At 38.6% G+C, this 25,579-nt stretch overlaps 1 protein-coding gene across 1 annotated transcript in view; it reads right to left on the reverse strand.

The window, feature by feature from the left end:
- The window catches only part of SPOCK1 (SPARC (osteonectin), cwcv and kazal like domains proteoglycan 1), a 269,778-nt gene that overhangs the window by 93,907 nt on the left and 150,292 nt on the right, over positions 1-25,579 (reverse strand). Inside the window, exon 6 of the mRNA XM_066560437.1 lies at positions 22,102-22,216. Coding sequence (XP_066416534.1) covers positions 22,102-22,216 — 115 coding nt within the window. The remainder of the gene's footprint in view (positions 1-22,101; positions 22,217-25,579) is intronic.

The following is a 25,579-nucleotide window of genomic DNA, read 5'->3' on the forward strand; positions in this document are numbered from 1 at the left end:
ACACCTTAAATTGACTCAGGTTAACAAAAAAAACAGCAATGAAACCCAAAAATGCAAAGTCTTAATTCCTGACCAACCCTTGACTGGATGACATAAGCTGAGCTATTTAGGGAATCTCTGTATTTTTCTGGTAACAATTTTTTCAGGAACAGTACAGAAAAACATATATGGAAAAACCTCAGGCAAAGCCAAAATAAAGGCACTTGCAGAGAAAAAAAGATGTTTAGTTTCTTTACATTTGCAATCTATTTACATTTAATTTTGTATTTGACACATGTTCAGACTTTTCATAAAGAAGAAAATGTACAATATTGAGAGTATGTTATTTAGGCTTCAAGATCAGTTACTCCCAAATGCACATAAAGTAAATTAGCAGATTAAGCATTGATGGGTTTAATGCAATTACAAATCAGGTTCCTTTGGCAGGCTATTGTTTTGAAAGTCCTGACAAACTTTTAGGATGAAGCAGACAGTAAATAGAAATTTCTCCTTGGGACTTTAGAATTTATTCAGTAATTTTATTGGACAAGAAAAAGACATTTTACCCAAAACAGTTTTTGTTAGGTGAGTTTTCAAAGGTCTGCTGGAAATAACAGCAGAAAGTTTCTAAAAAACCCCAACAAATAAGTTACACAATGTCTTCTGACAGAAAGTATCAGGTAAACAAATGGTGAGATTGGTACTGTCTCTTCTTGTTCTTTAACTTGGTGTTTCAGTAATGTTACACAACCATAGAATTTGGTTCAATTCATGTTGTAAATTACTTACACCTATCGTGTTTTCTGGGCTTAAAATCATACAACTACTTATTTGAGATCCTACTGAACAGGATTGAGCTGGTTGGGATTTCTTTTTCCTTGATAGAACAGGCCTTATGTACAAAATACTGACTTGACAAATCCAAATTAATTCATGGGGACAAACTGGTGTTACTGAACTTTTATTGACATTGCCACTCCTAGCTGGGCCGATTGCAGGAAAGGCCATCTCTTCCCAACAGTCTCTTCCAGAGATTTCTTCCATGAAGCAACAGCCATGTCACCATCCCCAGGGTTTGCAGGTGCCCTGGAAGGCAGGTTTGAGTTAGGCACCCACAGGAGGGCCCACCCACTGCAAGTATTCTCCAGGTAAACCTGTTTTGGGGCTCTGTGAGTTGTGTACTGGAGATTCAATTATAGCTCTCACAGAGACATTCCTCAAGATTAGGATTAACTTCATCCATCCTTCTTTCTTTCTGGATGTTAAAGCAAACAAAAATTCCTAAGTCACATAAAACTATTTTAAGCTCTGTTAAAACAAAACTGAAAAGTTCAGTGCACCAGAGCTGGTACCAGAAGCTGGAAGGAGCTCTGACAGCAAACTTGAATGGCTTCCTGAAGCTGGAACAATTCACAGTGGGAACAGTTTAAAATGTACTGTCTGTACCTTCTCCATGCCTCATGCATAGTTTGTTCATGTCCCCCTGAAGGAAGCTTATCACACTGAAGATAAAGCCAGCAGTGCCTGCCTCTTTTTATCTTTCCTTTGCATAAGTTGTTTCTCTTGTTCTCAAGGAAAAGAATGACAAACCTGAAATTTACCAGTATAAATGGCAGTGTTCTCTTCTCTCTTTGTATCATTTTGGTATTCTGCTAGAGTTAAGAGCTTGGCCTCATTTCTAGAACCTTTCATATTTTTCACAAGAGCTGCGTATACCTTGAGCCACTACCAGACAAGATTTGTGAAGAAAATAGTCTACACATATTACCTTGAAAAACAAAGGTGCTATGCTATTGAATCTGATACAGACTCTTTATTTAAAACAAACACTGTAAAATGAGAACAGACATATGATTACAGCAATTTCTCCATCTGGGTTTTACACTTTCAGATACAAAGAATAATAACATGCAGCCTTGCATGTCAACATCATCCCACTGTACTAAGTACCACTTTCCCTGATTTCAATATTCAAAGAAATAACTTCACCTAACTGGTTTTACTTTCTCTTGCTGCCTTCATATCTTCTCCCCAGCAGATCTGGCTTAAAAGAGCCATAAGAAAGAAAAAGTCCATGGCTCACTGGCAGAGGTGCAAAGTTTTTAATGGGGCTTAGTGATGGCTGGGGACCCTTCTGGCAAAATAAAACTAATTCAAGACTGGCCCCCACAGCAAATGGACACTCTACTTCCTTGCTATTCTTTCAAACAATGACATAGATGAGATTATATTAGCAATTAAGTCTGTCCAGAGAGAACCAGTAGCCACTGGAGTGTTCCCAGAAAGCAACTGGTATCAGAAGACAGGGTTAGAGATGAAAAATTTAGGGAAGAATTAAAGCAAAAATCTCAAGTGCTGAAATGAAAGTGTACCAGGTGTCATTCCAGTGAAATGAAAAACATGGGTTTCCAAGAGAAGAGGAAGAGTTGAGCCTCCATTTCTTACCAACAGTAAGAAGACATTTTGAAATAAGCATGGGGGAAAAACATTCCAGAAGGAACCTGTCAGCTGGATGTAGGGAAGGTTGAAAGGTGTTGTACAGTGTATGTTTTGCAAGAACACCCCCTGACACATCTTGCAGGGAAAATGCCCTGAAGATTCCTGCATGGATCCCACTAGGTCCAGCTGGCAACCAGCTCTGGAAAGAGAACAAAGGGCCTGGGGGAGCCAGGGTCCTCAGGGTTATTGGTTCTGCAAGATGAAGGAATCTTCTTATTTTTTTACTTTCTCTGTGTTTTAAAAGAAAAAAAATGACTTGGACACAGATTCTGAGGGCCTGGAAGGCCAGAAAAACTCTAGTGAGTTTGATTGAGGTGATGCAGCTGCTGCAGGTGACTTCTGAGATCCTGCAACACCAGTCAGGGAACCCCAAATGCAGCTACTTGAGCAAGGCTACTCAGAAAGCAGCAAGGTCTGTGTCTAAACAGATATAATATGTAATTTCAATATGGATACTCTGAAACTGCCAGGACAACTCTGAACCGTATCAGGGTTTCAGTACAGGTATCTTTCTGAGATGTTAGTTCTGGCTTTACTTATTCCTGGACAAAAAATGATAAGGTTGTTTATTAAGGCCATTAGAGAAGCATAAGGATTCCTGCCTTTGAGCACTCAATGCATAAAAATGGTTTTTGAAAGTTCCACTTACAGTCCAAGGTAACAGATTGTTGTGCTTATAGGCAATTCATTTTTTAATCTAAATTCTAAATGATTTTCAACTTTTAGACCTAATACATATGCTCAACAGCTGCACAGGTATGAAAACAGGCAAAGTACACAAAACAAAAGAACCAAACCAAAAAATCCACACAAACAAAAAATACCAATGTTCTTAAAAGTCATTGTGCTCTCCTGAATAAATAACACAGCTTCTAAACTCTGCCTGTTCTCATGAATTTTTATAAGAGAATTATTTTCCTTTTCATCGTTATTTTTCCACTAACATAAAAAGGAATCTCAGACACCAAACTATGTAAAACTAAGATTAAATGCCTTGAATTTCAAAGGAGGAGGGGAGATAGCAGGAAGTTTGTAATTAAAGCTGAAATCTTATTCACCACTCGTCAGTTTGCAGGAATCTCCAGTCCTGGATTTCACAGGCTGGATGAGATGCAAGAACTTGGCACCAAGCACGTAAAGGTGAAATGTGCAGCACATGTACTACCTTTGTTTTGGCACTGGCCCTCTTTATTTCCTTCTAGGACAGCTTATTGTTTTTTCCCCTATTACCAAAGAATACATTTTGAAGGGATAAAGGAGGCTTTTCTCTGCCCAGGATCTGAGTGCCCTGATATTAAAATAATGCATTGATCAGGTCTGCCTCCTCCTGCTGGCAGAACTTGCCAAGATCTCCAAGGAGGCTGAATTGCTGATGGTGTGTGAGATTAATCTGAGCTGTCAGGTTGTTTGGGGAGGAAAGCTGATCCTCCCTCTCTATGCACTGTTTCATGAAATTAGACAGGTTCAAAATTGTTTTCACCAAACCTGGCAGAGCAGTCATTTCCCACCAGTTCCCTGCTCCAGCTCATATTTCTAGTTCCAGTGTTGAACCCTGCATAACCATAGCTGTGCAAACAGGTGCAGGTTACTTAGTAAGGCTAAAATTCAGGGCAGATTTCTCGGCAGCATTTAATAACATTTTAAAGCTCCAACCTGACCGATGAATCCCCCAGAAGCTGAGGATAGAACAGCTTTCAAACCACCCTCAGTCTTGGCCAAATGCAGAGGTCTGTGAGGTTTAGCACCATCAAAGCTCTGATGTCTCCCCAGACATTCAGCAGTTTGGCAGAATGGAACTGATGGAACAAATGAATGGCCTGAAAGAGGTGACAGACCCACCCTGGGGTCTTGCTCAGCTCCATGTCCTTCAGTTCAGTTTATAACCCAGCCTTAGTTATTCTGTCATGTGCAACACAACCCTTAATTCTACATTCCAAATGGCTCCACTGCCCAAAGTGTGAGAGTTTTTTTTCTGAAGCAAAAATGTTCAGAAAGCTCATTGTCACATTGCAACTGCAAGGGAGAAAAATCAATGCTGCCCCCCCAAAGCATCCTCAGACAGTTCAGCTGTGTTCTGCTTCATTATGTTGCTTTTGCTTATCCTAAGGCAAATAACATGCAATCCTCAGGAAAAAAAAAATAAAAATTGACATATTGCTGGTAGGGATGAGAAAGTAAATGAATTTTAAAAATATAGTAAAAATTCTTGCCCTTAAGGCACTAAATCAAATGTTTCTGTTTAAAAATGACTACACAGTACTCCTGTTCTTGAATACTTGGTGCCATGGTTCAGACAATCAGTTACAAGCTGTGCTAGCAAAATATTTGCCCCTTCTGACACATTTTATTATGAGATAGGCTTATTAAATTCTCAAGAAAGCTACAGCAGATTAAGCTGCTGAGGATTTTTACAATTAGCATTGATTACCTAAGAATTCATGTGTGATTTCTGAACAGAATTGGCTTGTCAAACAACAGACAATTAAAAAAAATCAATCCCAAAGCCACCTCCAGAGTGTAGTCAAAATCCACTATTCAAGGTAGGTTCAGGGAAATAATCAGAATGCAGTTTCCTATGTCAGAATAAAATGAATGTTAGTGAAGTGCATGCATCTAAACCAGTTATAAATACTATAAGGAGCTGAGTAATTTTAAAATTCCATCCTTTTTAGCATCTAAATAGGCTAATGCCCCTATTGCTTATTCAGCACTGCTGATTTATAGAGCTCAGTACTATGAATGTCTAAACATTCTGCTGAATTTCTCCCACATTCAGTGCTGTCTGGTTATTGGATGCTGGAGCTCATAATATCTATACCATTCCCAGCTTCTCAAATGAGGCCATCAGAAGCATTAACCCATCTTATATCAGGCTGTGTCTTAATGAAAGGTGACTACAGCTTCAGGAAGGGCCCAACTGATGGACAGCATTTACATAATCACATTAATTTATGACACAAACTGAATGCACACGATCCAGTGCAGGGACAGCACACAGTGAAACACACCTTTGGGTAAAATTTGAAGATGAGTTCAATTGACATACTTGCAGAAACTGCAAGATATACATTTCATGAGGTACTTCCACTGAGCGTTGAAGGTCTCGCTTTGCTGTGACCTTGAATCACAAAGCCCAGCACCTGTGCCTTCCAAACCATCCCTTCTTCCCATATTCTTTCACCAGGTAGCTCCAGAGGCCCCTCTACTACAGGGGTTAAGGTGGTGTTAAAAGGCAATGTACCTACTCACACTTTTGATATGTTCAGCATTCGATAGCTGCTTCCTCAAAAGTTTACTTTGAATTTTACTGTGATTTTATTGTGTGAAAAAGAAAGACTCAACCAGTAGCATATTTAGATAGAAAACATAAAATTACCTGGGACTTTAGCAGGTTGTAAAAATAAATTAAATACTTTGCTGCTGAGTTATTACACAGGAATCAGGTTTGGGTGTTGATGGCTTAAGATGTGCCACCTTACTTTCCATCACTTCTTACCACCCAAATTTCACTTCAGCTACTCACTATTGATTCCTTGGACTCCATTCTTATTCTTTCCACAGTTTCTCTGCTGCTGTAGTAGAAATCTAAGGACTGCACTAATTCTCTGTCACTGTAAATTGATGCTATTATTTTTCCTCAAATGTTGTTGCATTTCTTCAAAAAACACTTTTGTTTTCTCAAATCCTACAGACTCTGGTCTATCTTCTGCCTGACTGGCTTAGCTGACTTTCTCCTCTAGCCCTATTTTCCCAAGATCTGGTCAGCTATTTTAAGGAAAATTTTATGAAATTGTGAAAAAATTGCAGAGTCCTTTCTTACTCACTGCTGTATTTAAACATTTTGATTCTAATCTTTCAGCCTGACTGTTTTGCCCTGACATCCTCCCACTCAATCTCCTTTTCCTCACACTTTTTCCCTCCTACTTCTGAAACTTTCTTCTGCTTCATTCAGCCTCAAAAAAGAGGCCCCTAGGAGAAGCAGTTATTTCTTCATCTACTCCTGCCTGTTCTTTTCCTCTCTGCTAGGATGTATCATATTAAGTGTTATATTCTCTCTAAATTGTATCTCAATGTCATTTTGGTGCTTTACCTGTAATAGTTTAGTCTTCTTACCCTTCTACACTTGAGTCCTTGGAAGTCTGAGAAACTTTATAGGTGTCCTCTCTGGCTTATCCTTCCATCTCTTTGCACTATTATTGCCATTTCCTCTCAGGAACATCTTGTCCACATTAGAAGCTCACTATGTCAAGACTAAATATCCTGTATTTCTTCCCACATCATCTTTTTCCTTTTTCAGCTGCTGTTTCCCTGTCACATTTATTTGGATTTATACTTTAACCATATCCTCCCTTTCCCAGCTGCAAACCAGAGCACATTATCTTTCTGCTTTCCACAATGCCCAAGAGGCAATCATGAATTTAGCTATGTCCTATAGCTCCCTAAAATTCTTTCAGATTATCTAAGAAATCATTCTTTCATTTCATTTGTTTATAATCTATTTTTCTTTTATTTTCGTCTGTACACTACTCAGGGTACAAATGTACTTTTACATTTAGGGCTAATTAGTAAATAATACTTTTGGGTGAGGGCAGGACACATTTGCAAAGGTAAAGTACAAAACATGAGTTTGTTTCTTTCCAGAGCTGAAAATTAATTTACATGCTCTGAGATACTTTCTTCATAAGCCCATTTCCTTCCTTCTCCCTAAAGGAAGGCAGAGGCTGGTTAAATCTTCCTCTGAGGGTTGCATGATAGCAGCTGTAAGGCTGTTTTTTGTATAGATTACTGTGCTTCAGATTCATGCTCTACTGATCCTCATTTTTCCTCTACCTTTTGGAATTTAGCAGAGAGCCCTCTAAACACTGAATATCAGCAGCACTGAAAATTCAGCTTGTATTTCCTGACAAGGCTCTGCAGGCAGTTTATGTCATCTTGATGGTGATCCTGAGGTGTCAGTGTCAGAGCAGCTCTCTCCTGGGCTGGGAGGAGGGCAGGGTTTCCATTTCAGCACTCACATTTCTGCTGTGCTGCACAGGGCTGGGTGAAACTCTTTCTGAAATGAAAAACCTCTCATTGTGTTTCATCCATAGGAGTTTCTAAAAGCACTATGAACCTGTTACACAGGCAGGCAGCTGGTTCAAAATGAAGCAAAAATTTCTGAACTAATGAAGGAACTAATTAGCAAAACCCCCAGACTTCTGAGCTAAGAAAAAGTGTTGTTGCAAATGAAAAATTTATATACAGATAAAACATAGAGGCTCAAGAAATTAACTATGGATGAGGTGCTAAGCAGGAATGACCGTGGTGTAATTCAGCTTGGCAGTCCTGGGCTCGGGGTAATCTGGGGTAGCAAAGACTACAAAAATCTGTCAAAGGACTTGAAAGAGATTTAAAGCCATCCAGAATAATGGCACACACATTACAACATAGGGCAATGAATAATGGACAGAATAATTGATGCAACAAAACCATAAAGTGTCCTTTTTGTTCAACATGAACCATCTATTTAAATGCCAATAAGGTACAAATTTAGAATTTATAAAAAGGAGGAAAGAAGAAGCATGTGTAAGTTTCCTGTGTTTCTGTCTGCTGAACTGCAAGGCAAGGGACTGGATGCAAGACTAGAGGAGCAGGTTTGGGTCTTCATTTATGTTTTAATCTGTTTCTAACCAGCTCTGTTCACCTGAATTTTTAACTCATTAAACAAATGAACAAAAATCTCACATTATGTCTTACTACTAAGGTTAATTAATTTTCCACAGTTGAGGATCACTGATTGTAACAACCAAGTAATCAGAATGGCTTGTTTTGTTTCATAAAAGAAGATGGATTGCATGGTGATTAAAGCTAGAGGCCAGATAAATGAAGCAAAATTCCCTACTCTTACTCCCCATATACATTAAAGAATATTATCCTAGATATGATCATAATAAAGCTGACAGCAGCAGTTGCAATAAAAAAATAAAGCAGAATCTATTGTTTCTTAACAATACTGGCAAGCAAAAAAAAAAAAAGAAAAAAATTGAAAGGCTCAAAATTTTTGCGAGTGAAAGGAGAAAAAAAGGGGAAACAGAAGAAAAATTGACAAAATTGCAAGAGAATCTGAAGTCACAAGGCTGCAATCTGCATTGGTGACAGGCTGACTGTTAATTCTGAACAAAATATGTTAAATTTCAATGCAGTGTTAATAAAAAGTTTGTAAAGATTTACTTGCAGAAGTGACATAACTTCAATACTTGAAATATGTTCAGCAAGACCTCTGCAAAACTATTCTTTTCTAGTAGACCTGCTACTTGAAAAATTTACAGATTATTGATTCAGTCTGGGTCAGAACTGTGGCTGTAGTAGAAAACTCTTCTAATCCAAATCAAAACATCAAAACTGTTGTGACCGTCCTTCCATGACCCCCTTAAAAAAAACAGCTGCACAATCCTTTAGGTTTGAAGGACAAAAAAAAACTACAGTGAAAATAATTGAAATTTCAATGAAATGCACAGCATGTTTTAGCCCTTGGATGTATTTTTCTTTTTTGAAAAATTAACATAGTTTTGAAATTTGACACGGTTGTAAAGGAGCCTCTAGGTAAAAATTGTTCTTTATTTTAAAACTGCATGGCATTGTATAGGAGAGTGTTCATTCAGATGTGTGAGATAACATAAGCCCTCACTAAGGGAAAAAATAATTTCTTTTCAGAGTGAAGACCTAGAAAGAAGAAAAGCACAGTGACTGTCAGAGAATGTTTATTTCATGACAATTTTTGCTGCTGGAGTTAAAGTAAAAAGTAAGTAAAACACTGCAGTAATTAGAGTGATCACATCACTAAGTGTTCACAAGATTTCTGAATCCTGCAGGTGTAGTAGGAAGTCCTCAGAACATTCTGAAGCATCTGCTTTCCCTGGAAAACTATGCAGAGAGGTAATGATAGAAATTGCCTGTTCTCCCTATGCACAGAAAAAAAAGTTGAAGGCTGTTGGGAAAGTCTACTTTGTAATATTATTACTTATTAAGGATACTGTCCCAGGAAATGGAAAAGAAAGGAGACCAGGGATGTTTTTTTAGTAGTTGGCATTCATCAGAAACCAGTGAAGACCCAGGCAAAGGATTTCATCTTTCACAAATCATAATACAGTGTGTTTAATAGCTATCATTTTAGAAATAAAATATGAAAGCAGCAATGCTGGATCACTTCCAAATAATGAAAAGAGAAGAAAAAATATCTCTCAACGCTTTTCCAGGAGCACACTCATACTCTATCTCCAGAGATAATAATGAAAGATAAGGTTTTATTTTCTCTAGGTGCAAATGATAATTGAATACTCAAGTCAGTAGGAGCGGTCTATATGCTACTGACTCTCTTCACAAGCTTAGCATGAAATAAATTTATCACTCCATGAGGATGGGAGGTGATGACAGCACCATTCTGATTTGACTGACTTCTCAAAGGTGTGCTGGGAAATCATGGGAGGGGATTTTATTTACAACAGCAGTAGGGACTCAGTAAATCCTGAGTGCCAGCTGAGTGCCATAACCATCAGGCTGCTGGGTGAATTTGGCATAATTAATGGAGAGATCAATCTCTTCTCCAATTAACACCAAAGGAAAGGACTAAAACCTCCAGACTTTCAGGGAAAGAGAATTCAATAATGACTCAAAGATGACTCCAGAAGTCTATTCTACCTGAGTGACAAGGCTTGAACCTCTCCTTTTCACATTCTTCATTCAAGGTCTCTTTGTCATCCTACTCACATTTGTGAGGTGAGAGACTTTCTTGTCAAGAACTATTCTTTACATTGCTAGAAAATGTTTTGTTGAATTGACAGGAAAACCATTTTGTCAGAAGACTCCAGCACACATCTACTCAATGCTTAAAGCTGAAAGCTTGTTTTCATTTTGAGCTTATTTCTATTTCCACTTTCTCAAAATGTTCCAGCATTCAAAAAAATCTCAGCAGGGAGTCAAGTGCAAACTGAGCAAAAGCTACACAGAAAATTCTACAAAGTTAAGAGCTAATCCAAGAACAATAAAGCCCCCATGGTTTTTAAGTACTTTATCTAATTGCAATATTTGATTTCATAGAGGTGGCAATTTTACACCGACTGCAGTGACTGTAGTGCAAGATTTCATCTTTTTTTTTTAACCACTAGTTGGAATAGGAAATAACTCTATGGGATGTGCCAGAATTTTTTATTTTTTAAAATTGCAGTTACTGAACATTCTGTATTTGCTTGTAATGAATCTTTTAGGATTTCATTGGGAAAGTAGAGAACATAAATGCAATAAGTGATAACAAAATGAAGGCTTGATAATTCTCTCTTAACTAATTTGAAAACTTGTTAATCTTCCTGCCCCTGCTATTTCACAAAGATTTAATAACACAGATCTGTAGAAATGTTTTGTGATAATTATGCTCCATTAATGTAATGGAATCTATCACGATACATTTCCTACTTATTTATTTATTTTAGACAGCTCTATGCTGTAGCTGGTTAAGCAGCTTAGAATGAATACACAGATCAACGACACCATAGAATAGTTTCAGCTGGAAGGGATCGGTAAAACATCATCAAGTCCAACCCCCTGCAATGAGCAGGAACATTTTTCTTATGCCCATGATTTTTTCTGCCCCACCTCTCAAGATGTAGAAGATGCTCATGAGAATTAAATCATTATATATTACAAGACTGCTTTCAACCTTGAGATAGAAGAAATATTCTTTCAAAAGTGCTAAGATATTGCTCTCTCTGCCTAAAAGGTGAATGGCTCAGCATCACCTTTCTGTACATAATTTGGGAGTGGAACAGTGATACCTGAGCAAACACATTTAAAGAAGCAAAATATTTGGGGTTGATTTCTAATCATGTTTAGCACTGCCTACATACAGAGCTTTGAGCAGAATGTACTCTGATGGCTCATGTCCATAAATAATCTCATCTGTGCTTCATTGGTTGAAGAAATCTGATACAAAATGACTAAACTGAAAATCTGTAGGTAGAACTCTTGATGAGCTCTGGCCGAGCACTAAGGAGGCAATCATAAGCTTGTTAATAAAAAGAGAATGATAGAAATTGAAATATTAAAGAAGGAGGAAGTAATAGAATAAAAGTTAATTTTGATAATATAACATCCACCAAATAAGAAAATGATTGATGCAAGAAGCTCCTTTTCATTGTTTTCATGTGCTATTTCTTTCAGAAGAGTGCCATTAGATGGAATTGCATGGCTCTGAAAGGGATCAAACACCAAAGACTATCTTTTTCAATTTTCTATTTTAGCTGGCATTCATGTCTTTGTTGTTAATCTAGTTTGGAACTGGCAAACCTCTGTGGAAATATCTTCACAGTGTAAGTTTTTTGCAAACTTCAACTCAAAAATGAAAGCTCATTGATGAATTCCTTAGGGTAGTCTTGGGTATGGTTTCATCATTTTTCCTAGTGAAGTTTTGTGCCTGAAATGAAGGATGTTGAAGGAGATGTGAAATTTAGCAGAACTCTGCTGGAAACCACTCTCAGCTTTGGAGGAGCCAAAGCTCTCCCCCAGCAGAGCCCCACATGTGGGTAGGAAGCTGAGAGTACTCAAGGCAGGAGGTGTGGAAGGGTCTGACCCAGCTGATCAGAGTTTCAGCCTGTTGTTTTTGGTGCCTTTCACTGCCAGGGAATGGCTTCAGAAGCAATAACTGGCAAATCTCAGCAGTGCAAAGGTAAAATAAAATAAAAAAAAAAAAACAAAAACTGTTTTTAAAAATAAAACTGTGAAATAAAAACTGTTTTGCAAACAATAAAGATCAGTTTTTAGTTGGTTTAAAAGCTGTGTGTGTTGAGTCTTCATCACATGGAAGATACGTGGTTGGAAAAAGCAGCAACCTGGCCAGCATCAAATGAAATGCAATATTTTTTAGACCTAATTTGAAAATTTCATACAAAATATATTGTTTGTAATATTGACTGCAATTGGAATGGATAATGCCATTTACCAAAAGGCAGATTTGAATTTAAATGCTGCATATGTAACATTTTTTCCAATATAACAGGATGCTGGAAATTGAAGAAAAACTTTAATAAAATTCCTTTACTGTAAACATCAGCCCAAATCTTACAAAAGCATGGCTTTTATTAGCACTAAAAAGACTTCCACTGAACACATTTATGTCCTGAGGCTTCTACAGCAAAAACCAGCAATAAATTTAGAATCTCCAGTAAACAGATTATTGTATAAACACAGGATAATTTTTTGGTGCATTGGAGGTCATTTGTGAACATTAAATAGTAATTTACGACTGACTGGATTACTCAACAGATTTAAGATAGGGATAAAAAGCAAAAATAGAGGCACATATTAAATATTAACACAAATTTGCTTCCAGCAATTCTATGGTTAAGATTTTTATAAAGAACACAAAGAAGATGAATCGGGAAATACATCCTGAACTTACTGGGCTGTGATAAACCCGAAAATATTGCAGATTCCAAGTCATGTGAGGATTAATGTAGTCATAGAAGAAGTCAGACAACAGCAAAGCAAAACTACACCCATGTGACCGCCAGGGCCAGTGGTGAAATGTAATGGTGCTGACAAGGAATCCAAAGAATGTGGAACTGCCCTCCTGCACCCCACATCCTCTTACACCAACCTGCTTGTATTTTAAATATAGTGATGACAGTGTATGAAGATTGATTGAAAAAGCATTGAAAATCCAAGAATTATGAGGCTACTCCATATGCAAAGCCTAACAGCTTAAAGAATGAGGATTCAGAGGCAGTGAATCCCTCCCAATTTTATTCATTTGTTCACTATTCATTTGTTGGCAGATCTCGTGACATTTGCCAAGCAGATGACATTTATATCAATTACTGTTTTCATTTCTTGCTCACTTTAAAGTGAGCAAGAGGAGCTTTACAAACGACAAAAAAGCCAACATCCCTTATGCTATCAACAGCTTACAGTCCAAGTCAGGAACAGAGAAATGCCATGGAGGAGGTGACTGAACTTTTAACTTTGCCTTCTTCCAGCTATCCTGAGGGAAACAGGAACTTTTGGATGCTAACTTAGCTTTGGATGGTGGCTCTCAACAAGCTGATAAGAGGTATGCCAAGAGGTTTATATATGACCAATATATAGTCTCCAAAAGAACCCACTGAGACAGTAAAACCACTGAAGAACAAACATGATGTTGTCCTTGTTTTACCTTTCATATATTTAAGTTTTCCTGCTGGCTTGTGTTTCCCGTGAATCTGCTGCAGATCTTACATTCACACATTAAGTTTCAGACATGCATATTCCATCATTATACATTAGCTTACATATTAGTCAGAGCTCAGAGCTCTAAACACTGCATTTTATATATAGTTTGTATGTAATGCTGAACTAGGTATGGCATTTACTTCAAACTCTTCCCTCAGCCCCCTTTTTGTTATCATGTTAATAAAAAATGTTTTACATTACAGACAAAAGTAATTAGTGTGTGTTTCTAGGAAGGATGAAACAAATACAGCATGTTATGCAGGAGTGCTTAAAGCAGCAAACTGCACATGTATTTACAATATATATCAATTTAGAGATCACAAAGTGTCAAAGCCAGAGCTGTCCTCCAGAAAGCTCAGGTGAAAAGCCCAGCTGGAATAACGACTACTAAGCTGCACACATTCCAACAGGAGTGATGGAAGAATCATCAGAGGTTTAAAGCAGGCATGGACAGAACAGCCATTTTAAAAAAGGGATTAATTTCAGAAATAAAAAAAAAAAGAATTAAAATCTTAAAATCTTTTTTGATGACTCAGAGTCACTGCAAAACCAAAGATCTAAAAAGAATTTAAATAGCAAGAAGATGAAATGATAATTTTGGTTTTCTTTCTTTACTGATCTTAGCAGCCGAACCCAATGATCTCTGCTACAAAGGAAAACTAAAACAGCCAAGAGGAATGTCTTTTAAAGAGAGCTTGATTTATAAGAAATGACTATGAACATTTGCCAATCTAGCAAAACAATAGAAGGTTATTATTCCAAAATAAATACTGAGGAACCATTTAGGAAAACTCCCAAAGTTTTATCTGGATTTGAATAAACTTAGGCTAGATATTAGCCAGTTCCCAACAAGAAAGGTTTGGATGTTCAGGATTCATCCAAATGGAGCACAGGAGGCAAAAAACCTTATTATCTTTAAGACAGAACTTGATAGGCTTATGAAAAAGTTGATTTTATACTTTTGCAGAGGGATTAGACTTAATGATCCAAGAAGTCACTTCTAGTCCATTTTTATATACTGCTAAAAGCATACAACTAGAAATATAATGAGCGGGAATATTACAAAGAGGTATTCAACCCATTCAGTAATAGTATCTTTAAATGCAAAAACTATTTATAAATGCTAATTAAAGTGCAGAAAAAAAGAAGTTATTTTCTCATTCTGTTCAATATAAAAACGCTCTGATGATAGCAAAGGTACCCAGAAGTATTCAGGTGGTTTCAGCGAGGGCTCTGAAGCTGGTCTGAAAGGAGCAATGGAGCAGGAGATTGTCCCAATGCCCACTGTGCCTCCTCTGTGCTTGCAGCTCCCTCAGGGGAAAGCAGAGCACAGAGAGGCAGGAGCTGCAGGGTAAAAGCCAATGACCTCAGCAGTGAGATGCTCACCCAGCAGCCTGGTACTTGGTGGCTGTGAGCAAAATACCCTGAATCCTCTGCTGACAGCAAGAACAACTTCATCTCCTGGCATGGCCCGTGCAGACAGGGATTGATGATGCACTCTAAAGTCTGTTATAAGAGAGCTGTGCATTACTATATATTTCAAAAATTACTCATGTCCAGGAAGAGCCCACCACCTTGCACTACTCTAATGAGGTCTAAAGCTGCTGGAGTATGAACCAGCTCTGTGGAGAGACAAGCAGAGTGGCTACCTGGTCTTGGGATGCAGGAAGTCCAGGCTATTGGTGACAATCTTGTGCAATTGCCGTGGGAGATATTTGTGCTCTGCCTGACCATGGCTTTTCATGTGCACGTTTTTCTGCAGAAGTTAGGAAATTCATGGAAATACCAAAATGCATAGTGTAAAATTTGAGCTCTTTTTGCTTTGAATTTCAATATGAATTTAAAGATGACTGTAGTCATCTTTGACTTAAAGTCAAGGAAGGATCTTTTATAAGTTTGTGAATTGTTCAGGGGTCTTTTACCTCCGAGTTTTCAAATACACCAACGTCAACAGCACACCTAGAGCCTGGGAAAGCCAGAAAATAGCCTAAAAGGAACATGAATTCTCATATGTTGAGAGGACAGACCATAGCCAGCTTCCTCCAGAAAGTAATCAACTGGAGGGTGTTTGTGCAGAAACCCCTGGCTGCAAGTAGGTCACTGGAGGCTCAGAACTGAGTGAGCTCACAGCAATGTGTGGGATGAAAGGCAGTCCCTCCACAGCCTCTCCACATGGTCTCTTCAGTTAAAAGCAATTTAATGTAGGCAGAGCTGAAACTGAGAAATGGACCACTTTGAGGGGGAGACCTACAGTTTACAAATGACCCTGCTCAGTAGAGTAATATCTGCTTTTAACACCAGCGAGTGCTGTTCCAATATTTGAGCATCCTTGGATTGAATCCCGGGCAGCTACTGATGGAGACTCTCTTGGAGGAAAAGCTATTAACCTTTGGGAGTTCATGCTTAGATCAGAATTTTCATAATCAAAATTTTAGAAATAACTGTAATGGAGAATAAAGGATAGTGCCAGACTCTTATGCTGTTCTCTCTTAATAGTTAGTGGTCCCCTTGAGCACTTATAGATTGATGGCACATCACACCATGTGCTCTCTGTCTTATGAAAAGGCAACTTGGACTCCATAACAAAATGAACATTCCTTATTTCCATGCGTCTGGTACTTGCCTGTTGCAAAATCCCAAGCTCTTGTGCTGTAGTGGAGGTACCTTTGTTGTCAGGCAATCTGGAGATGAAATATTTTTAAAAGCTTTCAAGTTTCCTCCAAGGACTTGCACACATCACTTGCACACTCCTTGCACGTCACATTATCTACTGCACTTGGCTGTGACCTCAAAGGCCCCTCTCTCCTTGATTTTCGTGCTTCTCATTTCTCTTTGTGGACAAACAGCATGAGCCACAGTTAAACTGTGCAATGTACCGTGAGGGATTGGATATTAGTAAGAATAACAGTTTTTACAGAGTAATGCACTGGAGTTAATAACTTACAAAAAAGTACCCCAAACAACAAACATTTACTCAATCCTGTTCATGTCTGGAACTTTCATTCACTGAGGATTAAAGTAACTCTCCAAGATTCTATCAGAGCAACCCTTGGGAATAATAAGCCTAAATTCTGGCAATTTCCCCAGTACAATAGCTTTGCTTGAAAGAAACTTAATGCAATCTATTTGGTATCATGATTGTGTGTTTAATCAAATATTTCAATGCTTTTTCTTCTGAAGCAAAAATCTATGCCAGTAGATTAATCAATACTCAGCACTAGAGGTAGATAAAAAGTTTTTCATAAAACCATTCCTTTTCTTTTTTTTTTCCCTAGGAAAATCCAGATTTAGAGAGTTCAAATCAGTTTGCAGATATGTGTAAATATTGTTGTATTGTTACTTGTGAAAAAATCCAACCTATTTGAAATGGCTTTCTTTTATAATAAAACAATGGTCAAAAGATTTTCTTTTGACTCTGAACTGCTGAGTTTTCTTCCCTTAATTCTGAAAACATTAATCAGCAAAAGAATTCATTTGATGCTCATAAATAAATCTGCAGTAAAAAAAAAACTCATAACTGTGAATTCATCCCAGAATTCACCAAGACCACTAGAGATGCAGAAAATAATTATGATATTTATGAGGTTTAGGTTGGATATCAGGAGAAGTTTGGGCACTGGAAGAGGCTCCCCAGGGAAATGGTCACAGCATCAAGCCTGACAGAGTTCAAGGAGTATTTGGACAATTGTCTCAGGCACATGGGGGCATTCTTGGGGTGTCCTGGGAATTGGACTCGATGTTCTTGATAAGCCCCTTCCAACTCAGCATATTCTGTGATTCTGTGATTCATGTAAAGTACCCTTTGGGCTATGCTTTTCTCCCTGAAATGCACATAATAGACAAATGAGCAACAATTATTTTCTAAATCAGTGTTAAAAGGAAGAAGAGAATAGAAAAGAGCTATAAACACAGCAAGGTTAACTGGGGAGCCAACTGATGGTATTAATTGATCCAAAGATAATTAATCATCAACCAAGTTTGGTTCTCCTATGGATTTCTCACCTACTCAGGCTTTGATAAACATTACCAAATAAATCAGGCAGAATTAAATGAGCTGAGGACCAAGCCCTCCATAGCATCAGTCAGGGCACTGGGAATGTGGGAGCAGAATTTTCAGCACAGGAGGCTGTAACCCCCACAGGAGCCCTTGGTGTTGTGCCAACCCTTCATTAGCATTAGCAATGAGACAAACAAGAAAAAACACAAGTCAGCGAGAACAGCAAAACAACAGGGCTGGGTTTAGAGGCCCTATTTTAGCACCTTTTAAAAGGTGATTGTTGATGTAATCATAGACACTGAGGAATAGCACTGTTTCAAATCCTTGCTTATGTGCACAACTTTTCAGTAAATCTCTGAAAGGGCATTTGCTGTGGTCAGAGATTTTTCTGTAATGCTCCCAGCAGTTCTCCAAAGCAGGTGGGTCACTGATGTCCTGGCTGTGATTGCTTTGCCTCCCCCTTTTGGATACAATTCAAAGCACTCACTGGCAAACCAGAGCAATGCTACAAAAATGCTCTATTTCACATATGGGGATGTTTTACTTGACTTGTTTTGAGCAGGGTCCTTCCTAGCCAGAAATGGTGTATCAGTTGCAGGATTTGTAAAGAAAGAGAGGGAGATTTGTCTGCTCCTTGTGGGTAAGTGTAGTTGCCAGCACTGGCACGCTGGTCAGACCAAGGCTTTGACGTGTAATTTAGAAGAACAGATGTTTTATCTGGGAACTTGTCCAGATCTTAAAAAAAAAAGTGAGAAACTCAGTAGTAGACTCTTTTGTCAGTAGCATTATCCTTAAAAGTCCTGGAGAAATAGTGAGTAAGTAGCTGGATTTCTAAGACACAGCAGAGAAGGAGAGAAGATGCATGATTATCTTTGTGAGTGACTTCCATTGCAGTGATGAATTAATTGGTCATTGCTGGTCAAATGGACTGAACAAAGCTGTAAACCCTGGACATGTTAATATGGCCATTATTTTCACATCAATCCTCTCTTCTCATTCTGTTCTTTTGAAAAGAGCCCAAGAGTGACATCTTTCCTTCCCAGCCGCTGCACTGTCAGCACCAGCAGACACAAATGGCTTAAAGGGACTGAGAATGCATGAGACAACTTTGAGAGACATTAACTACTGCCTTTCTACACTGTCTGAGCTAATAAAGACTTTTCCTCATAGATGTCCAAATTGAAAGGGGTTTTAATCCACTCAAAAAGATTTTATAAGACTCTATCACTAGTACAAGGACTATTAAGCATGTAAGGAGGCACCTCCAAATTTATCTTTTTCACACTCTTCAATTACAACTCAGTCTTGCCTTTTCTCTAAATGTACTGTCCAATTCATCCTGTAAATAGTATGTGCTGAGAGGATGTGCTGACAAAACTCTATTATCTGTCTGAAGTACCTCTCAGACATCTTCTGCCTTAACTTCTGAAGTACTAACAGCTTACTAGAAAAATTAGTTGGTTAATGCCCATGGAGAAAGACAAAAAAAAAATAAATAAACCCCCAGTGGTTCTCCCCTGTTATTGTCTGGGTTCTCCCATCTTTCTGCTTGTGATAGGCTCTTCAAGAAAATGCATACAAATAAAACACAAACAATTAACATGGATAAATATACCAACAGGAATCCAAATTATGCCATTTTGCAAAATTCCCTTTGGGCTACACCCTTTTCCCTGAATTGTACATAATAATCAAACAAAAACCAATTATTTTCAGAATCAGTATGAAAAGGAACAAAAGACTGAAAAGAAAAATCTACAAACACAGCAAGATTAATTGGGGAACCAACTGATTGTATCAGTAGATCCAAAGGGCAGAGGATTGGAATTAGATTATTTTTAAGGTCCCTTCCAACCCAAACCATTCCATGATTCAGGACCCAGGGCTGCTTACAAGGTGACTGTGCAGGGGAGGAGGAGCAGAGAAGGAGGAGGCTGCAGATGCTGCACAGGAGAGGCCAGACTGCCCCTGGGGCAGGGTCTCAGTAGCTTAAATAACACATTTCCATGCAACTCAATTTTCTACACTGCTACTGAGCTCCTGCAGTGGTTTAAAAAGCAGGCATTCCAGCAGAAAGGAAATGAAATGGGAACGGCATCGTGCTGGCACTGGTGATTTCAGAGTTTGCAGCACACTGTGCCTGGAAAACCACAGCTCTCCAGCCAGGCAGGCACTGGGGGACACAAACCAGCCCAGCTCTGTCTGGGAGGCTCAGCAATAACAAAGGTGTTGCTCTCCATTGCTTTCTGCTGAGCCAACATCCTGTGCAAAGCCACTGCAGCAAGTTGATAATGATGCATGAAATGGAAAATCCTCCTGAGCACACCAAAAAGCACCCTGGATGTGCAAAACAATCAGAGCAGGATCGTGTTATCTGGTAATTGTTATCACATGTGCCCTCACTAAGATATTCAGATATTAGCTGATTTTACGTAGGTGCAATTCCACCCCTTTTAATGTGTTTACTCCTGATTAACACAGCATTTAATATGACTGGAGTCAGATGTATAGCAGTATTCAGCTCAGGCACAGAAAAAAAGAGAATGCTGTGGGACTGAAGATGAAAACCTTCAGGGGGTGTCACTCCACTGATTCAAATCAACAGACAATTTGCCCTGGTTACTTCCCTCCTTGACCTATCTGCCCTCTGAGGCCAGGCTAGCTGGGTACATGGAGAATAAAACCACTGTGGGGTTATATGTGCCACTGTCACATATCAGCAGTAGTTCTTCTGGCATTGCAAAACTTGCTGGAAATTTGGAGAATTTTCAAAGTAAGTTTTCAATGCTTTTTGATTCATCTCCATAGTCACAGTGCTACTCAAAGGTTTGCTGAAACAGCTGCAGGCAGTGGAGGAATCATAGAGAGATCACATGAAACACAGCTTGCTTTCTGCAAAGAAAGGATATTCAGTTCCTCTGCACCATTCCTCTGAACATTTTGACTACTTTGGAGACGTTAAATACTGGAAATAGCTCAGAAAGCATTTGGCTCAACATCTCTGTCTATGGATCACAAGGACTACTATATAATGCAAGGATTTAAACCAGGTTTCAATCCATCCTCACTAGAAAATATAAGCCACATAATGTCAAAAATATCATTAGAGTGTAAGCACTGCATATAGCAGACCCCTAACTTCCTTCCAGGGATAATTCCATACTAAAAACGAAATACTGAACACACTGTCTCACGTGCATTACACCATTAACTTTGGATTATCAATCAAAGACTAATTTTTCTTACAGGATTAGCTTCCTCAACCAGGTGACAGTGAGGAAAGATGAGATGTAGTACATGGGAATCAGATCATCCTGGATTTAGTTTGGCTTAAACAGTTGCTGAACTACAATATTAGCTGACAACAACATTTGGGGACCTGAGCTGTGTTACAGGCAAATTTTTTCTTCCATACTAAACAGAGAGAGAAACTGAATAGCAGTCCCCAGATTTATCACTCAAACATAATGAAAGCAAGACAATGTATTCTCCTTGAAGTGCAGACCAAGCATTCAGAGTTGCTCATTACAGCAGTACACAATTTATTCTGTTATGTATCTGTTGGCAGGTGGAGGGGCTGATTCTTCCAGTTTAATTCTGGGTCTTGAGCTCTGGAGATACTCAACTCTAATTTCCCTACTGGTTCTACTAGCTCTCCTTCCAAAATAGGGCAAAGTTACGGTTTTTTTTTTCTCAACATTTGTTTATAAATTTCTCAGTTCTTGGTTGTAACATATCTCAACCCATGATCAGAAGGCTTTTCTTCTTCTGTTTGTAGCTTCTCTCTGTGAAGTTTTGTGGTCTAATTTGAACATCCCGGTCTTGTCACATATTAGCTAGGCCATTTGCTCTTAATTCAGTCATTCAGCAATCTGATCTGGAGATTTCTCTAGTTAGGAGACTTCTCAAGGAGTTGCTCTACAAAATTCCACCAACATTTTTCAGCTCTTTAGCAAATTTAAGCAGACTTTGATACATTTAAAAAAAAATCTTTATTAATCTCCTGCTAATTACTTCTAATTAAGTTATCAGAAGTGTAGATATTTCTGGCACAGTGTTTTCATATTTCATGTTTTCAGTTTCTAAAATATGCATAATTACTGCTCTCTGGGGGGAGAAAATCCCTCCCAGAACTGGGAGAGAATTCTGCAATCTACACCACAGGATGCAGCATGTTCTGGGTCATCTTTTTTAAATAGCCTCAGCTATAAATATAAAATGTCTGTCTTTTTTTTTTTTTTTTTTTAACCCAAATTAAAATTTAAAAGAATGTTGTAAAATGATGGGGGTTTAAATATAAATTTTGGAGTTTTCTCATTTTCCTTCTTCTCCCACACTGGATGTCTGTGGCAGACACAAAAGCCTGGAGGAAGGGGAAGTTTCCTCACCTGTGCACCAGCTGCTTGCGGCTCACGCAAATCGCGGTCTCGTAGTCGTGGGTGACGCACACTTTGTGTGGGCTGCACTTCACCTTCAGGCAGGGATCTTTGGATGGATCAAGGGCTATAAAGAAATCAAAATTATTATTATTATTAAATCATTAAATTATTAAATCATTTAAAAGATTTAGCTGTAAATTATCAAATCATTAAAAAAAGAAAGTGAGAAATGCACGCAGAGGGCTCTCCCAGCAGGTGACAACTGGTTAGAAGGAACACTCCCCCATGTGAGTGAACAAATACTTTGATATTTTATAGTATGTGCTGCTGTTTTCAGACTGCATGGGAAGTAGAGACGTTTACACAGAAAGATAGATGGAGAGCTTAAAGACTCTTTACTGAACAGTGATCTAATTGGTGTTCACATTAATATTAGACACGAGACTTTGGGATGAAGTTCTGGTTTAACAATCTATATCACGCTGTTTATTTCACAGAAAAGCTACGTTTGGATAAAATGTACTCAAATAACAAAATGACCGGTATTTTAGAGCTAACTAATAACTGATATAATGCAGAGTGCTAATAAATTTAATTTCACAGCTGCTGTAAAACAGGCATAATATTTTCAGAGATTATTTTTAATTTTTACAGCTAAGCATCCCCTGTATTTAAAATGCTTGAGTAGAAAAGCTGCAACAAAATAATCCTGGCTTTCATACAACAACCTGCAGCACCAGCAGTGCTGTCAGAGTTGGGATCAGACAGCACAATGAGTTGCCATCTCAGAGCAAACATGTCCAGGCTCTTGTCCCATTTGTATCTGTCTAAATTCATTCTTCCACAAAAGAAGGTTTCTAAAATCAGCAATAAGACATTTTCTGCCAAAATGAATTACAAGTATTCAAAAGATGGTTATGTTAACATGTCAGAAGGAAAGTCTCTGCCATACCAGTCACAGAGAAATTTCACTTTTGTTTGAGAAGTGATTTTTAGAGAAGCTCTTTTTGGACATTCTGTTGCCACGGATTTGACTTCTGTTCCTCTTCAATGTCTTTAAATCACATTTTTCCTTTCCCATATCTCCTCACATCTTGGTCCATTCTTGGAAATGGGCAACTCTTGGTTTCATTTTGGGGATGGTATAAAGCTCTTAATTGCCCTTTATGATAACCACTTTTGATTTCTACTGAATAATCAGAGAAACTTTCAAAGGAGACTATTTGAAGTAGAAGAAGTTTCAGTTTGCTGTGTACCAGATTTCTCTGAGAGCAAATATATTTCCAACAAGCAGAGGATTCTTCTGTTTTCCTTCGGCTCTGAAGTGCTGCAGCTGTTCTGTGCTGGGTTAAACAGCCACAGCTACAAGCTCCTGCCACATTAACACCCATTACACATTTGTGATGGGCAATTAAGCTTCACTAGTGCATATGTATTTACTGGAATGCCTTTGGTGCAAGACAGGGGGAAACCGTAAAAATAAAGCAAAAGTGCTAAAAGCTTTTTCTTTTAAACCATTAAAACTGATAGAAGAGGTGAAGTGAACAAGGAAGGAGAAAAGACCATCTGTTTCCTACACCATAAACAATAAGGCAGCAACATTCAAAGTGTTGCCATTAGGAAAACACATAAGCACTGTTTGAGCAGACAGGGTCTGTCCCACTGGAAAGACCAAAGGCTGTCAAAGCTCTTCGGGGATGTTTTGCTGCTGCCTTTTGGTGTCTTTTTTAAAGCCAGACAGATGAGAAGTATCTGATTCCCTGCCCTTTACATTCCCAGAACACAAACAGTGAGAGACACCTTCTTAATCCTCTTACTTCACTCTCTCTGGAGACTGAGTTAAGGACTGAGGCACATCTTTGACAGGGATTTAAATGGCAAGCCACAGTTTCCTGAGCTGGCTGTCTACCTGGATATTCTTAAACTGCAAACCAGTGAAACACCCCCCTTCTGCAAAGCCTTTAATGAGTGAGCACCACTTGGAGTGTGCAGGGTCACCACATCATCGTTTCAGTGGCTGAGGTAGTTCAAAGGTCATATCCACACACAAATTAATGACCAGAACTTTTGCTCTCTTGCAGCTGGCCTTGCTCTGTTGCTGGAGCCCATGCACATTGTTTGCTTCTGCTGGCAACACATCCTTGATGCAAAATGCTGCATCAACAAAAATTGCTGTGCAAACTGGCTGGGAGCCCAGGGCTAAGAGCTGCCAGGAGCTCTCGGCTGCTGGGAAGCACAGCCTGGCCTTGTGCTCAGTGTTCCATCAGCCAAAACCTGAGAAGTGGGGATGTAGCTTTAGCCTGGAAAGTCAATACTAGTTTGGCATGAATAAGGAGCAAAATTTAGGCCCACATGGTCTATGAGACATCATGCACAGCTACAATACTTAAGTGTTTTTTCACAGTAAAATTTACTCTAATTGGTGAATCCATTCCAGGAGCTATTTAGGTCTTCTAAGGCAATAAAAATGAATGCAGTTCTGAAATAGTATCACACTATATAATACTGGTAAAAGGAACACAACTTTCAATATTTTGCAATTTAAAAATTGTCTATCCTAAAAGAATAAACACTGTTGAATAATCATCAGGAAGGAAAGCAATGGGAAAAGATGTGGTTGGAAATCCTAGCCTCCATTTCCTTACAAATCTGGCCTCAACTCTCTATACCTCAGTGACTTGCTTCTAAAATCTGAGAACAATAATAATATTGACAATAAATCCTCTTGATTTCACCAAGTATTGAGAACTCTAAAATTTCATGATCACTGTGCCCCAAGCAACCTCCAGCCACCACATCTCCCACCAGCCCATCTCTATTTGCAAACAACTGGTCTAACACAGTCCCTCACTGGGACACCTGGTGGGGGTCACCCACCAGCTGTGACAAAAAGTCGTCCTCCACACACTCTAAAAACTTCCTGGACTGCCTCTTTTCTGCTGTATTAAGTTCCAAGCAGATGTCTGGTAGGTTAAAGTCACCTACAAGAACAAGGGTGGGTGATCCTGAAACATTCTACTGCTGCTTGTAGAATGAGTTGTCCACCTCTTCCTCCTGGTTGGGTGGACAATGACAGACTCCCAGTAGGATGTCAGCCTTGTTGACCTTCCCCTCAATTCTCACCCACAGGCGTTCAATCTCATTGTCATTAGTTTCAACACCCATGGCATCAAAATCTTCCCTAATATAAAGGACCAGTGGTGGAAAACCTCATGAAAACCCTTAAATGGAACACATAATAGAAGCATCATTTATTATTCATTACAAACAACCCTTACATGCAGTTCAAAACAGCAATTTATTAAATACAAGCCAAAGTGTGGACTTTGTCAGAATACAGCAAAAACCCATGATGTGGATTGTTATTTCTGGAGATTTTTTTCCCCACTTATGCAGAATGCATGGTCCATATGAACATAAAAGTTCAAAGTAGGGATTTATATGTCTGCAAAGTTCCTCAACATGTTAAATCCATTTGGAAGGTTGT

This window comes from Molothrus aeneus, chromosome 15, assembly GCF_037042795.1.
Source record: "Molothrus aeneus isolate 106 chromosome 15, BPBGC_Maene_1.0, whole genome shotgun sequence".
Classification (NCBI taxonomy): domain Eukaryota; kingdom Metazoa; phylum Chordata; class Aves; order Passeriformes; family Icteridae; genus Molothrus; species Molothrus aeneus.